This window comes from Tursiops truncatus, chromosome 2 (genome assembly GCF_011762595.2).
Source record: "Tursiops truncatus isolate mTurTru1 chromosome 2, mTurTru1.mat.Y, whole genome shotgun sequence".
In the NCBI taxonomy this organism is placed as follows: Eukaryota; Metazoa; Chordata; class Mammalia; order Artiodactyla; family Delphinidae; genus Tursiops; species Tursiops truncatus.
The window spans coordinates 147,349,173-147,365,539 of NC_047035.1; the positions used below are offsets into that span (position 1 = coordinate 147,349,173).

The following is a 16,367-nucleotide window of genomic DNA, read 5'->3' on the forward strand; positions in this document are numbered from 1 at the left end:
CAATTATGCCATGTTGATGTTAACAAAATTTCTTTTCAATTTAAATAAAGTATGACTTGCAGAGAACTATCAACGAGCTACATTACATAGTTCCTGCCCGAATGGGTCTTAAAACTCCCATGACAAAGCAAACACATTTGAAACATTTAAAAAATAACACAGAACATAATTTATTAAATAAATTTTAATCAAATATACATATAAGGAAGTAATACAGGTGACTATGAAAAAGATGAATCAGTGAAGCTAACAGTTTAACTGAGAATGCCCTTGAAGGACATAAAACTTCTAAGATGGGCAAAAATATTACAGAAGGAAAAAAAAGTATTAGAGTTGATTTTATTCTAAATGGCAGCTCAGTTACTTTTTAATTGTAATTTTTAATTTTAGGTAACTCAGTTACCTAATCCACATAAACAATAGTAGCTTTAATATTCTTTTCTGTGTAATAAAAACAATAAAAAAAATCTATTTGTTTATTCCAGATTTACATCTCAGGGCCTAACCTCTCTAATCAGGTCCAACTGGCACTGATGACCCAATTCACTGCTCACTTAAATTTATACCAGGTGGATTTTCCCTCCACAAACCTTTCCTTCTCCAGTTTCTCCCATCTCGAAATAAATGAAACCACCATCCATTAAGTTGCTCAACTATCCTTGATTTACTTTTCCCTCACCCTAACCCCTAAATCCAATCCATAAATGGTGCCATTGAATCCACCTCCAGAGTAAGTCTGAAATCCATTCATTCTTAGTCTAAGCCACCATCATTTCTCACCTTACTTAACAGCTTTTTAATTTGGTTTCCATACTTCTATACTTGGCTCACTACAATACATTCTATTAATATAATAAGGTCAAAATAATCTTCTTAAAATATAAGTCATGCTATTCCCCACCTAAAATCCTCTAGCTCTATCCCAAATTAATTTCAACCACTTAGAGCCAATGCAAATAGTTCCCAAATGGTTGACAAGAGTGAGGTTTTGTCTCTCGTATTACTTTCTACTTGTTGTTTCTCTTTCTAAAGGAAATAACAGATGCCAAAGAGGAAGTTCTCTTCTCGAGTTGGCTCTGAAGCCAGGTTGCCTAGGTTCAAATCCTGGACAGCTGAGCAATCTTGGGGAAATTACTTAAGCCTCTCTGGGTCTCAGTTTCCCCTAGCTAAGATCACTTTTTGGCTGATTGGCTAAACTTGTAAATAGTTACTACTCAATAAGGGTAGTATTTTATAGGGGGAGGGAGCAGGGAGCTGTATAATAAACAATTGGTATTACCAATGGATAAATGCAAACCTGCTCCTTAATTATCCAGACATTTATTTCGGGATCACTATGGCCATTCTCCTCCTACTTACACTGCATCCAACTTTGGGGGGAACACTAAACCTTAAAGAAAATGGTTCCTAAATTAGACTGCTAAGCACATTCACCTTCCAGTCATACAACTGCAGACCACTGAGGATCAGCACTCAGAGCCACCACACCAACTATGCTATCCACACACTTAGGTGCACCATGATAACGCTGGTTAGAAAAATGTTCAAAGCAATGCCATTTATAATAGCAGGAAAAAGAGAAACAAGTTAAGTAAATGTACCCAAAAACCCAACAGCTAAAGAAGTGACGGCAAATCAACATAAAGAAAATACTACAGGGCAAGTACAAGGGGATATACAGATGAAATCTGCTATGGGGGAAAACATGAGGTGAAATATATATATATTGATTACAACTTCATAAAATTTGTAATGGATTTCTTTTATTTTCTATAAAATGCAAGTTTGTTTTAAAGTTTTAAAGAACATACATGTTGTGAGCCCAGACGGTCTCTTATGGTCCCTTCCAGCTCTAGTATTTAATGATCCTATGAAAACCTCAAGTGTGCAATACCTTGAAAAACTGATAAATAGTATATGCACGTTACAATATCAGGTGTCAGAGATGTGCTCTACCCAAGAGACTCCAGGGGTACTGGGTTGCAGGACTGGACCAAGAACTAGTCATATAATATTCTATTGTAGTACCTTGACCCTTTAAAATGACAAAGCATGTGTAGGCAGTACTAGTTGCAAATTATTTCGCCACAGAAATGAAATATTGAATTCTGGCTAAAGTGTTACACTTCTTTTCCACATAGGTCTCTCTCAGTTATTTTCCACGAAGTAATTTTAAAAAGCAAGCAAAGAAACACCAAACCAAAACCCACCCATAGAATCCAAATATCTAGTTTTATGCCCTGAAATATGTTTTAAAGATGTTTGAATATTATATTGGACCGCAAATCAACCAAGAGGAAGAGGGAGATTTGATCTGAAAACAATTATTTTAATCCATCAATGATTTCTGTATAAGTCTTATATTTGGATTTTGAAGTACTTAAGATATTATAAAATTCACTTAAAAAATCAATGTAAAGTACAATATGCAAAAAACCCTACATACATAATAGAATAACAACAATGAAACAAAGTAGTTTGGAGCAGATCCCTCATTTTTTAAAATTCTGCCTTACTAAAAATAGATCAACAGGGACTTCCCTGGTGGCGCAGTGGTTAAGAATCTGCCTGCCAATGCAGGAGACACAGGTTTGAGCCCTGGTCTGGGAAGATTTCACATGCTGTGGAGCAACTAAGTCTGCACCACAACTACTGAGCCTGTGCTCTAGAGCCCGTGAGCCACAACTACTGAGCCCACGTGCCACAACTACTGAAGCCCACGTGCCTGGAGCCTGTGCTCCACAACAAGAGAAGCCACCGCAGTGAGAAGCCCGCTCACCGCAACAAAGAGTAGCCCCCGCTCGCCACAACTAGAGAAAGCCTGCATGCAGCAATGAAGACCCAATGCAGCCAAAAATAAATAAATAAATAAATAAATTTATTATTATTTTTTTTAAAAGATCAACAATCCAATCCCCGCCTTTAGTTTCTACATGAGCTGCTTATATTTTCGGGGTGTAGATGAGGTTGACTATAAATTTAGTAAGATTACTCTTAAAAATTTACTTTTACTTTAAAAAAAAGACTTACTTTTAAAATTTTGTAGGATTTATGAGATCACTTAGAGGACTGCCAAGCTAAATGCGCCTGACTCCAAATGCACCTGACATACGCAAATGCAAACGGTGTAAAGCAGGATTTAAAAACCAGTGGATCTCTATTTCCTTATTCTTTCATTAATCACAGCTAAAATGTGAAATCAATTTTCTTACTAAAAGCTTACTATCACTTTTGTGCTTTAAGGAACACAGGCTATTAAAACGTAAAGTTAATCATATACATACAATAGATGATCAGTGAACCATTAAAAACACTGTGAGGAATACATGAAATTAAATTAATACACATGGCACACTGCTGTCTGTAGAACTATACACATACACACACACACAAGCCAGAAAAGGATATACAGTACTGACATATAGTGTACCCAGGTGGTGGTTCCCCCCACTCTCTTTTTGGGGAACACTGACATTTTCTAATTTTTTTTATAATTAATGTTTGTTGTTAGGCAATATCTGTGAGCCTCAGCTGTGATTAATCTCTGAACTGAATTACCTGACTCAAAGCTGGGATGGAGCTTGTCTGAGAAGTGGTTTGAGATATGGGACCATTCATCTGTAAAATTGAAAACACCAAACACACCATCACAACAGTGTAAAGAAACATATTTTCAAACCATAGTAATTTAGTAAAACAAAACCCACTGAGAAAAGAAAATTTTTACATGACAAAGAAATTCAATGAGATATTCAAAATGATGTAGGAGTCTTGAAATTTAAAATATTTTGAAATTTTGACTGAACACCATTAAGTAAAATTCCTTGTAGTTTCCACAGGGAAAATTAAGAAAACCTACTTTTCCCAATGTCATTTAGAAACTTTAAATATTATTGCTTGACATGATAAAATCTTACAATAAACAAATGCACTCAAAATTAAAAACTTACATAATTCTAATTAACTCTTTAAATAAATACCACTACAATGACTATAATGTTATTAAACTATTTACAAATCACTGCATTTTTCTTGGTGATTTTAAATCCAAAGCTTTAAGTATTCAGAGCTATAAATGACATCTGTTTTCTCTCTCACTTTGAAACTGCTAATTTCCTCTACTAAGCAACCCCTAAATTTACTCAGAATATAACACCTATATTTCAGCATGAGATATGCTAGTGTTCCAAGTGTACTGTAGGATCTGTTATCAGAAGAGAAGAGAGGTACACCAGGCCAGTGTTGGCCTTGGATGCCCACTCACCAGATGAGCGCTGTCTTTGCCTTCCTGGACTCGCTGGCCCTGAGGTTCAGCCACGACCTTAGCGTCCTGATCAGAAGTCATGAGCTGTTTACTTTGTGGCTCCACTGGGAGAAGTTTAATGCTAGCCGTAGGATGCTGTAAAACAAGAGACAGTAAATTGGTAACTTGAGGTGCAGAGTGTAATTAATTCTAAAATGATATTACTAAGCAGTTTTAAAATCTTCAAGTTTTCCAGGACATATGTTTATCCCTCTGGAGTCTAAGTAGTTTAAAGAAATTTGCCCATAATTTCCACCTTACGCACCCAAGAAATAATACTTGTTTTTTAATAAGTTTCTTCTTCACACTGATTTGGTAACCATGATAATATCCTAAGACTTAGAAACTAAATGCTAACATATCCAAGCCCACTCATGTTCAGAAAGTTATTTTTTAAAAACAGAAAATTACAAAATTAATAGAACTCCAATTTGGGATTGATGAATCCCAAATATATATATATACACACACACACATATATGGTTTTTGACCAGCCCCATTAATTTCATTCTGTTCCAGGAAAACAGCTGTCAGGAGAAATAAACAATAATTCATTTAAAAGGAATCCCTTCGCAATTTCTGAACCAAAGAAACCAAAAACAGTCTAAACAGGGCACAAGTATGCAAAGCAGCCTCTGCAAAGCATTCACTCAGCTCAGAAGCTGGACACTGAACTTCACATACAGTATCTCATTTGATTTTCCCAAATGGCTTATGAAGTAACTCTGGCTCAGAAGGGATAATAGTTTGCATGATTTCATATTATGAGTATCAGAACCAAGATTCTCAGACATCCAGGTGTAGCTTCAGGCACTCCCTCTCTTCACTGTAAACTACACTGCTTCACAAGATAAAGAAGTTGATTTAACCCAGATTTTTCAGGCTGCTTCTGAAAACACATAGTATCCAAGTGGCAGATAAAGAAATTTAAAAGCTAACTGTTCTTGTCTCACCAGGTAACCATGTAGGGTTTTTTTTTGCGGTACGCGGGCCTCTCACTGCTGTGGCCTCTCCCGCTGCGGAGCACAGGCTCTGGATTCGCAGGCTCAGTGGCCATGGCTCGCACACGGGCCCAGCCGCTCCGCAGCATGTGGGGTCTTCCCGGACCGGGGCATGAACCCGTGTCCCCTGCATCGGCAGGAGGACTCTCAACCACTGCACCACCAGGGAAGCCCACCATGTAGGTTTTTAGTTTCTATTATGGCACTCCTTATTCTCAATAACCTGCTTGTGATAAATTCTCAAAACCCTTGATAATAGTCTGATGGTCAAAGGTGATCTCATCCTTTGTCAAATGTATAATATCATCAACCACAAAAGCACAAAATCACTGAAATGCTATAAGACACGTTTGGAAATGTAAACTACTAACAGAGGAGAAATGCTTGAAACAAATTAAATCAGTTTCACAGAGATCAATGTTTTCCACAATGTAGGATGAATGACAAATATGTTAAACTGTAATTATTTGCAATGTGTTAAATTGTAAAATCCTGAAAATATAGATTGGTACCCAGACTGACAGTCACAGAATGGGGTGTAGATGCATTTTACCACTATTAACTTGATTTTTAAGATTACCAAAGGAAAAAAAGTTTGGTTGAAAACAAGATATGATACCCAAAAGAGAAAAAAAATCAATAGTCCTTTATTATATATACTACCTATATTTTTTCAGACAGTCAGAAATTATGTACCTTATAATAGAAACAGCATCACTACCAGATAGGAAGTAGTCTTGCAAAACAAACAACAAACCCAGGACGTGATCTTATTACAAACTTGTAGCAAGCACAAGCACAGAGGAATGCCAAGGGGTTCAGCGAAGCTCGCAATTCCTGGATGAGTACCCTTGGCTTCTTCAACACAAAAGGAGACAAGATACACATACTGGCCAAACTATGGCTTTATTTTGTTTATATGGCTTTATCTGATGCAAATAAACTGAAACCAAAGACAATCAGGGAAGCAATAGTGATGGGATATTTGACAGTATTAAAGAATTCCTGTATTTTCTTAGATGTCATGATATTGTGGTTATGTTTAATAATAATAATAAAAGTGAGCCTACCTTTCAGAGCTGCATATTTAAATACTTACAGGGGAAACACCATGATGTGGGGCAGAGACATGGGGGTTCACAACTGTTCTTCCCAGAAGAGGTGAATGAGGGTTCATGATTCGACCCCATCTACTTTTGTATGTTTGAAATGTTGTATAATAAAAGGTTAAAAAGGTAGCCATGGCAGTAGCTTGTATAACAGAACAGTGGTCCTGATCTGACCCATGCATCCTATCTATAAACAAGTAATCTTTACATCACACGACTATATCTCTTTATTACTGACCTGACACACGTTTTTTTTTTTTTTTAAAGTCCAACAACTGGAAAAGTTGCCAGAAAAAAACCATAATTCAAAAAGACACATGCACCCTAATGCTAACTGCAGCACTATTTACAATAACTAGGTCATGGAAGCAACCTAAATGCCCATCGACAGACGAATGAATAAAGAAGATGTGGTACACATATACAATGGAATATTACTCAGCCATAACAAGGAACGAAACTGGGTCATTTGTAGAGATGTGGATGGACCTAGAGACGGTCATACAGAGTGAACTAAGTCAGAAAGAGAAAAACAAATATCGTATATTAACATATATATGTGGAATCTAGAAAAATGGTACAGATGAACCAGTGTGCAAGGCAGAAGTAGAGACAAAGATGTAGAGAACAAACGTATGGACACCAAGGGGGGAAGCAGGGAGTGGTGGTGGGGTGGAGGTGGGATGAACTGGGAGATCAGGATTGACATATATACACTAATATGTATAAAACAGATAACTAATAAGAAAAAAAAAAGTCCAACAACTGGAAAAGTTGCCAACAGAAGGGGTTACTGATATGCACCTCATTAAGCAAGCTGTACAGAGATACACAGCATTAAAATCTGCATTAAAATTAACCTTATTATCAAATATCTGAATCTGAAATAAGACTAAGAGTATGATGAGTATGATGATGAATATGAGTATGATTGACAACAGTTCCAATAAATAACAAAATAACTTTTTCATTACTTGTTCAAGAAACCAAAACTATTTTAAGACTTACCACTATACAAACTATTGTTTCTTGGCATAAAAGTAGGTCTCTAGGTTGTGAAGACAAATAGGCAAGGGGGGAATAGATCTACTGTCAAAGCAAAATATTTCCTGGCATAAGACCTAGTAATGTGACAACCTGATAGTGGTCAGAGGCAGCTTTCACAAAGCTTTAACGAGCTGAACAAAAGGAGTCATTTTCCTGATTTGATTTCATTTTCTCTTTACATGAAAAAACAAAGAGATGAAATCAGAGGGCCCACCTGCCTACTTAGTGGTCTTTCTGCTAGCAGACCTGGTTAATTCCATCTGTCAAAGCTCCACCTCAAAAAGTTTTATTAACCTTATTAACTACTTGGGAGAGTATAGTTCTCTTAGTTCTGTTTCTAAACAATTCTTCTCACATATACCTGAAATGTTTGTTTCATAATTAAATATTTATTTAGGTCTTTTGGGACAAAGAAATCCTTAAAAAAATATAAATCAGTTTCAAATAAACATAACTGTATATCAAGGTGGCATAAATATCCAGAGAAGAATTATTCTAAGTGATATTAAAAGATAGTATTTGCACACAAAATCCTAAAAACTCACCAAGAAATCTTAAAATGCACCCAGTAGGCTTGTTCTTTGGGGTAAATGTTGGTATTATTTTGAAACTATTTTACATATTATATACACACATACACACACTGTAATACGATAAGGTAAATAAGAATTACATTAATATTAAGTATTCATTTTTAGCATAAAAGGAAATACAAACATAAAATCAAATAAGCTAGGTAAGATCTACATAATCTTTTTTTATTTATTGTAAATGTAACTTTTTAAACTACAGTTGGCCCTTGAACCACGGGGGTTGAGGTGTGTGGGTTCACTTATATGCAGACTTTTTTCAATAAAAAATACCAGAGGACTACACGATCTGGATCTGTGGTTGGTTGAATCCAAAATGCAGAACCAAGGATACCAGGGTACAAAACTGTGGATATGGAGGGCTGCATGCCAAGTTACATGCTGGTTTTCGACTGCATGGGAGTCAGCGCCCCTAACTCCTACGTTGTTCAAGGGTCAACTGTATAGATTTTCTTTGGCTTTTACTAGTTTTTCTACTAGTATCCTCCTTCTACACCAGAACCCACTCTAGGATCCCACACGGCACTGAGCTGTCACTTCTCTCCAGTCTCCTCCAACCTGTGACAGCCCCTCAGTCTTGCCTCCTCATTCAGCCACACTTTTGCAGAACGTTGCTCAATTTGAGATGAACCTGGCACACCTTATCATGACAGCAAGTAAGTGCTCCAAGACTCCTGTGGTCACATCACAGGAGCAACAGGAAAGGAAGGGAGGGGCTCCAGATGGCCAAAGACAGAGAATGTGAGGGGCACAAAGAAAGAATGGAAACAAACATATAAAAATCCACAACAGTTCAAACGCCACCACTATACTAGTCACTTCTGGACGCTGTTATGATACCAACTTCTTTTTCTGAAGATTACTCTAGGAAACAAGCATCAGCCTGCCTTTCCTGGATGATTGTTTCAGCAAAACCAAAGATCAGGGCACACAGTTCACTATACAGGAACCACAATTAAAAACTCATAGTGAATAACAGCATTAGAAAATCAAAATGTTGCAACATCTAATGAAATGATGGTTGATGTCTGCTAAAACTAGCCGAAGAGCTGATGGGGAACTTATAATGATTGGCTCAGAGGGACTGAAGCTACTTTTCAATCTTATCACTAACCTGCAACAAGTAGGTATCACACTCTTAATGGGACGAAGAGTATCAGATCTATGAAGTATTCTTGCCAAAAAAAAAAAGAACCTGAATTCAATCAAACCTCTATATCCAACTCCCAATTTCAAGGAAATTCTGGGAACATAAATAACACCAACACAAAGCCACTAGCTAAACCCAAAACGTGGGGCATACTACAAACAGATGCCCTCATTTCTACAGCAAATCTACGACATAAAAAAAAAAAAGGGAGACTTTTATTGCTACAAAATACAAAAGCTTTAACCAAAATAACCTTATGTAATGTGAGAACTGTATCTGGATCCAGATTTGAATAAATTAAGTTAAAATGACATTTTTCACAGGAATAATTGAACGCTGCCTAGCTGATAAAAGGTGATTATTAATTTTGTTGAGTGCAATGAAGGTGCTGTGGCTGTTTACTCTTAAATGTCTTATTTTTAAGAGACATAAACTAAAAGACCACAGATGAAATTACACATCTGGAATTTGCTTTGAAATATGCTAATAACTTTTTTGTAAGTTTAAGGAAAGAGAAGAAACAGAAATACAAGAATGCAGCAAGTTAATGGTAGCTGAAACTAGATGATGGGTACAGTACGTGGAGGACTGCTATAATGTCCTCCCTACTTGTGTAGTTAAAATTTCCATAATAAAAACCAAAAATAAAACTCTAACTAGGATATAGTATAAATACACATCCAAAACTTCCCATACTTACTTCTATTTAAAATCTGTACTAATGAAACAATTCAAAAATATGTAAACCATTCTATAAAAAATGTTCATGGAAGCTTTAGTCAAAAAAGGGGAAATAAAAACTACAGAAAAGCAAAAAAAAAGCAATATATTACAAGTATTAACAAATATTCACAAAGATTACATAAAGCAAAAAAGCAAGATATAAAACTGTGGACAGTATAATTACAACTATGTTTTTAAAATTCACAGAGCTTTGTGAATATTTAAAAATGAAACAAATGAAACTAGAAGGAAAGGACACCAGGTGAGTAACAATGTGTGATTAAGATTAAAACGCAAGGATCATGTTCCACTTTGTTTCATTCCTGTAGGCTCAATTTTTTGGAATAATTTATTATTTATATATCACACATACTTAATAAAACTCACCGGCTGGCTGATTCCACGTTCACAAACCACCCACCTAATCCTTTAGGGTTGAGAAAAGTCTCTCCTGCAGAAAGAGCAGGTACTGACCCAGCTGTCTGTCAATATGGGTAATAAAACTGTCATTCAGTTATCACGACATTTTCTCATGAAGTTATACTATCAGTCTTGTTCTCTGAGACAGGGAGTCTCAAAGTGTGGTCTGGGCTCCATCAGGGGTCCCAAAGGCCCTTTCTGGGGCAACGGGGTTGAAACGAATGCTGACATGTCTTTTTCACCCTCATTCTCTCCTCACAGAAGCTCAGTGGAGTTCTGGTGTAAGATCAAAGTTCAAGGTTACATGAAAAGACTATTAAAAACTCACCTTCCCAAACTGAAAGCATTTCCACTAAGATCAGGAACAAGACAAGATTGCCCACACTCACCACTCTTATTCAACATAGTTTTGGAAGTTTTAGCCATAGCATTCAGAGAAGAAAAGGAAATAAAAGGAATCCAAATTGGAAAAGAAGAAGTAAAGCTGTCACTGTTTGCAGATGACATGATACTATACATAGGGAATCCTAAAGATGCTACCAGAAAACTACTAGAGCTAATCAATGAATTTGGTAAAGTAGCAGGATACAAAATTAATGCACAGAAATCTCTGGCATTCCTATACACTAATGATGAAAAATCTGAAAGTGAAATCAAGAAAACACTCCCATTTACCACTGCAACAAAAAGAATAAAATATCTAGGAATAAACCTACCTAAGGAGACAAAAGACCTGTATGCAGAAAATTATAAGACACTGATGAAAGAAATTAAAGATGATACAAATAGATGGAGAGATATACCATGTTCTTGGATTGGAAGAATCAATATTGTGAAAATGACTCTACTACCCAAAGCAATCTACAGATTCAATGCAATCCCTATCAAACTACCACTGGCATTTTTCACAGAACTAGAACAAAAAATTTCACAATTCGTATGGAAACACAAAAGACCCCGAATAGCCAAAGCAATCTTGAGAACAAAAAACGGAGCTGGAGGAATCAGGCTCCCTGACTTCAGACTATACTACAAAGCTACAGTAATCAAGACAGTATGGTACTGGCACAAAAACAGAAAGATAGATCAATGGAACAGGATAGAAAGCCCAGAGATAAACCCATGCACATATGGTCACCTTATCTTTGATAAAGGAGGCAGGATGTACAGTGGAGAAAGGACAGCCTCTTCAATAAGTGGTGCTGGGAAAACTGGACAGGTACACATAAAAGTATGAGATTAGATCACTCCCTAACACCATACACAAAAATAAGCTCAAAATGGATTAAAGACCTAAATGTAAGGCCAGAAACTATCAAACTCTTAGAGGAAAACATAGGCAGAACACTCTATGACATAAATCACAGCAAGATCCTTTTTGACCCACTTCCTAGAGAAATGGAAATAAAAAACAAAAATAAACAAATGGGACCTAATGAAACTTCAAAGCTTTTGCACAGCAAAGGAAACCATAAACAAGACGAAAAGAAAACCCTCAGAATGGGAGAAAATATTTGCAAATGAAGCAACTGACAAAGGATTCATCTCCAAAATTTATAAGCAGCTCATGCAGCTCAGTAACAAAAAAACAAACAACCCAATCCAAAAATGGGCAGAAGACCTAAATAGACATTTCTCCAAAGAAGATATACAGACTGCCAACAAACACATGAAAGAATGCTCAACATCATTAATCATTAGAGAAATGCAAATCAAAACTACAATGATATATCATCTCACACCAGTCAGAATGCCTATCATCAAAAAATCTAGAAACAATAAATGCTGGCGAGGGTGTGGAGAAAAGGGAACACTCTTGCACTGCTGGTGGGAATGTGAATTGGTACAGCCACTATGGAGAACATTATGGAGGTTCCTTAAAAAACTACAAATAGAAATACCATATGACCCAGCAATCCCACTACTGGGCATATACCCTGAGAAAACCATAATTCAAAAAGAGTCATGTACCAAAATGTTCATTGCAGCTCTATTTACAATAGCCCGGAGATGGAAACAACCTAAGTGTCCATCATCAGATGAATGTATAAAGAAGATGTGGCACATATATACAATGGAATATTACTCAGCCATAAAAAGAAACGAAATTGAGCTATTTGTAGTGAGGTGGATGGACCTAGAGTCTATCATACAGAGTGAAGTAAGTCAGAAAGAGAAAGACAAATACCGTATGCTAACACATATATATGGAATTTAAGGGAAAAAAAAGTCATGAAGAACCTAGGGGTAAGACAGGAATAAAGACACAGACCTACTGGAGCATGGACTTGAGGATATGGGGAGGGGGAAGGGTAAGCTGTGACAAAGCGAGAGAGAGGCATGGACATATATACACTACCAAACGTAAGGTAGATAGCTAGTGGGAAGCAGCCGCATAGCACAGGGAGATCAGCTTGGTGCTTTGTGACCGCCTGGAGGGGTGGGATAGGGAGGGTGAGAGGGAGGGAGATGCAAGAGGGAAGAGATATGGGAACATATGTATATGATTCACACTGTTATAAAGCAGAAACTAACAGATTCACTTTGTTATAAAGCAGAAACTAACACACCACTGTAAAGCAATTATACTCCAATAAAGATGTAAAAAAAAAAAAAAAAAACTCACCTTCCCAACCACATATTTGTGTAAGGCCAGGTTTTCCCTCTTACACTTCAACCAAAATAACCCATCACTAACAGAGCAAATGCAGAAGCAGATGAGATTACAGCCGAGATTCTATTAAATCAGACATTAAAGAGATTCACAAAAACAGAAAATGATGCCACTTTCCTCATTAAATTACTTTTTGTTTTTGGAAAAGACTGCTGTTTTTTCACAGGCAATGTTATTTATATTACATGCAAGGAGTTTGTTATTTTTAAAGAAAAATACATTTTTAAAATTTTGAAGTCTTAATTTTTAATATAAATATAGATGGAAATAAGTCATGTAAAGAAAAGCTCTTAGGGACCTTCAACGTTTAAAAGTGTAATGAGGTCCTGAGCCCACAAGGTTTGAGAACCACTGATAAAAGACATAACTAGTTCTCATGGACAAGTGCCTGGTGTTCATGGATGGGATGACGTGCTACTCTTATGGCCAACACTCCCCAAATCAATCCACAGAATCAATGCAATCCCTATCAAAATCCCACCTGCCTTTTTTGCAGAGACTGATGAACTGATCCTAAAATTCCTATGGAAATGCAAGGGATGCACGATAGCCAAAACAATCTTGGAAAGAATATAGTTGGAGGGACTTCCCTGGTGGCACAGCGGTTGAGACTCCGTGCTCCCGATGTAGGGGTCTGGGTTCGATCCCTGGTCAGGGAACTAGATCCCACATGCGTACCGATACCAATCCTGAGAGTTCCCATGCTGCAACTAAGGAGCCAGCGAGCTGCAGCTAAGAAGCCCACAAGCTGCAACTGAGGAGCCTGACCTGCTGCAACTAAGACCCGGTGCAACCACATAAATTTAAAAAAAAAAAAAAAAAAGAACAAAGTTGGAAGACTGATACTTCCTGATTTCAAAAGTTACTACAAAGCTATAAAAATCAAAACAGTATGGTGCTGGCCAAAAGACAGACATACAGATCAATGGAACAGAATTAAGAATCCAGAAATAAACCCTTATATTTATGGGCAACTGAGTTTCGAAAGAGTGCCATGACCATTCAATGGGGAAAAAATACTCCTTTCAACAAATGACTCTGGGACAACTGACTGTCCACATGCAAAAGGATGGAGCTGGGCCTCTAAACTTACTCTCTCTATAAAAATTAACTCAAAATGAAGCAAACACCTGCCTATAAGAGTTAAAACTATAAAACTCAGAAGAAAATAGAGTGAAGCTTCATGAGCATGGGCTAGGCAATGGCTTCTTAGCTGGGACACCAAAAGCAGAAACAACAAAAGAAAAAATAAACTGGTCTTCATCAAAATTTAAAACTTCTGTGCTTCAAAGCACACCATCAAGAAAGTGAAAAGATAATATGGAGAATGGGAGAAAATATTTGCAAGTTATATATCTCATAAGGGACACATATCTAGAATAAAGAATTCCCAAAACTGAGACACAAATAAGTTAAAAATGGGCAGAGTCTGAATTGACATTTCCCCAAAGAAGATATACAAATGGCCAATAAGCAGGTGAAAAGATGCTTAACATCATTAATCATTAGAGAAATGCAAATTGAAACATGAGATACCACTCTACACTCACTGGGGTGGCTACAATCAAAATGACAAAAAAAAAAGCGCTGACAAGGATGTCCAGAAATGAGAATCTTCATACATTGCTGGTGGGAATTTAAAAGGGTACAGCCGCTTTGGTAAGCAGCTTCAAAATGTTAAACAAAGAGTTACCATTATGACTCAGCAATTGCATCCCTAGGTATTCACCCAAGAGAACTGAAAACATATTTCCCCACCACAACTTGTACATAAATATTCATAGCAACATTATTTATAATAGCCAAAAAGTGGAAACAACCCAAATAGTAAACAATTAGAGGTTAAGAGCCTTATTTTCAAACACATGCCTGGCGCACTTCAATAGGTTTTCAAATAATAAGGACAGAGAATTTGATAATTTCTAAAACAGTCAAAATAAAGATATCATTCTCGGGACTTCCCTGGTGGCGCACTGGTTAAGAATCCGCCTGCCAATGCAGGGGACACGGGTTCGATCCCTTGTCTGGGAAGATTCCACATGTCCCGGAGCAACTAAGCCCGTGCACCACAATTACTGACCCTGCACTCTAGAGCCCACGAGCCACAACTACTGAGCCCGTGTGCTGCAACTGCTGAAGCCCGTGCGCCTAGAGCCTGCGCTCAGCAACAAGACAAGCCACTGTAATCAGAAGCCCGTGTGTCACAACGAAGAGTAGTCTCGGCTTGCCTCAACTAAAGAAAGCCCATGCAGAGCAACAAAGACCCAACACAGCCAAAAAAAAAAAGATATCATTCTCCTAAAACAGCATGAAATTCTTTTTCTTAGTACAAAAAGGTAACATGGAAACATGGATGATTTGTCTCTAGATTAGAATCAGCATCTGGATCTCTGTTGTGCAATGATTATTCTAAGTACTTTACATAGTACTAAATTAACCTTAATTCTGTTAGGTCTCACAGCCACCTAGCAGACTGGGAAACTGAGTTCAGAGGACACGCAGTCAAGGCCACAAGGCTAGTAGGTCCAGTGAGCTGGGTCACAGGCACCTGTGCAGGTAGCTCACCCTGTCAGTCCACACTAACGGGCACACGCCCCACTGTGACGGGGCCTCAGACGTACCTATAGTTTCCTTAGCTGCTCTTCGTTCCTTCTTCCCTTTTATGGTAATATTCATTTTCTACCAATGTGCAGATTATGATTTTGGCACTTAAAATAAGTGGTTTAAAAAAAAGAAAAAACATGGTGCCTAAATATAAGCCAAATACTTCATCTTTCTTTACAACAAAAAGTGATCTGATTCAATGTCAGAATAAAAAGTAGAGTGTGGAGAGATGATACACTGCACCTTCCTGGGGAATTTTCAAGGGTAGAGACAATTTTTGCTTTATGAGTTGACCTTAAAAGGTACACATTTCACATAAGACAACTCTCCACTATATGGGTGCCAAATACAAAGCCTCTTTTCTGAATCTAAAAACATTCTGAAGTCAGGAAGTCTGGACAGACTTCCCCCCACGCTCTGTATTCACTGAACCCTTGAATACTTCCAGACCTTTCTTTGCATTCTGTTCTCCTGGCCTGGAACGCTCCTCCCTCCTTCCTGAAGGCAACCTTAGATTCCCCTTCTCATTCCCTTCCTCACGCACCACAGCCTCTCTGCTCTTTACAGCAGTGACCATACATGTACCTCTCCCTTACCATCCTTAGTTTCTCAAAGGTATCCATGTGCTTCTTCTTAGTATGTATAGGACACAACAGGAAAATATATCCCACCAGTGATATATTACAATTTACCCCGAAGAGCTTCGTTTTGTCAGTAACACTCAAATACATATGGTTTTACTATCC

General features: G+C 37.4%; 1 protein-coding gene across 6 annotated transcripts in view; it reads right to left on the bottom strand.

Annotated features, from left to right (window-relative positions):
* Window positions 1-16,367, bottom strand: part of LARP4B (La ribonucleoprotein 4B) — an 88,350-nt gene that overhangs the window by 54,801 nt on the left and 17,182 nt on the right. For all 6 annotated transcript variants that reach the window (XR_004525350.2, XR_004525348.2, XR_004525349.2 and 3 more), the window contains exons 2-3: window positions 4,265-4,399; window positions 3,559-3,618 (exon numbers count right to left, since the gene is read on the bottom strand). Coding sequence is in view for 3 of the 6 variants with exons in the window: in XM_019945780.3 (XP_019801339.1) it covers window positions 3,559-3,618; window positions 4,265-4,345 (141 nt within the window). In the remaining 3 variants the exon portion in view is untranslated. The remainder of the gene's footprint in view (window positions 1-3,558; window positions 3,619-4,264; window positions 4,400-16,367) is intronic.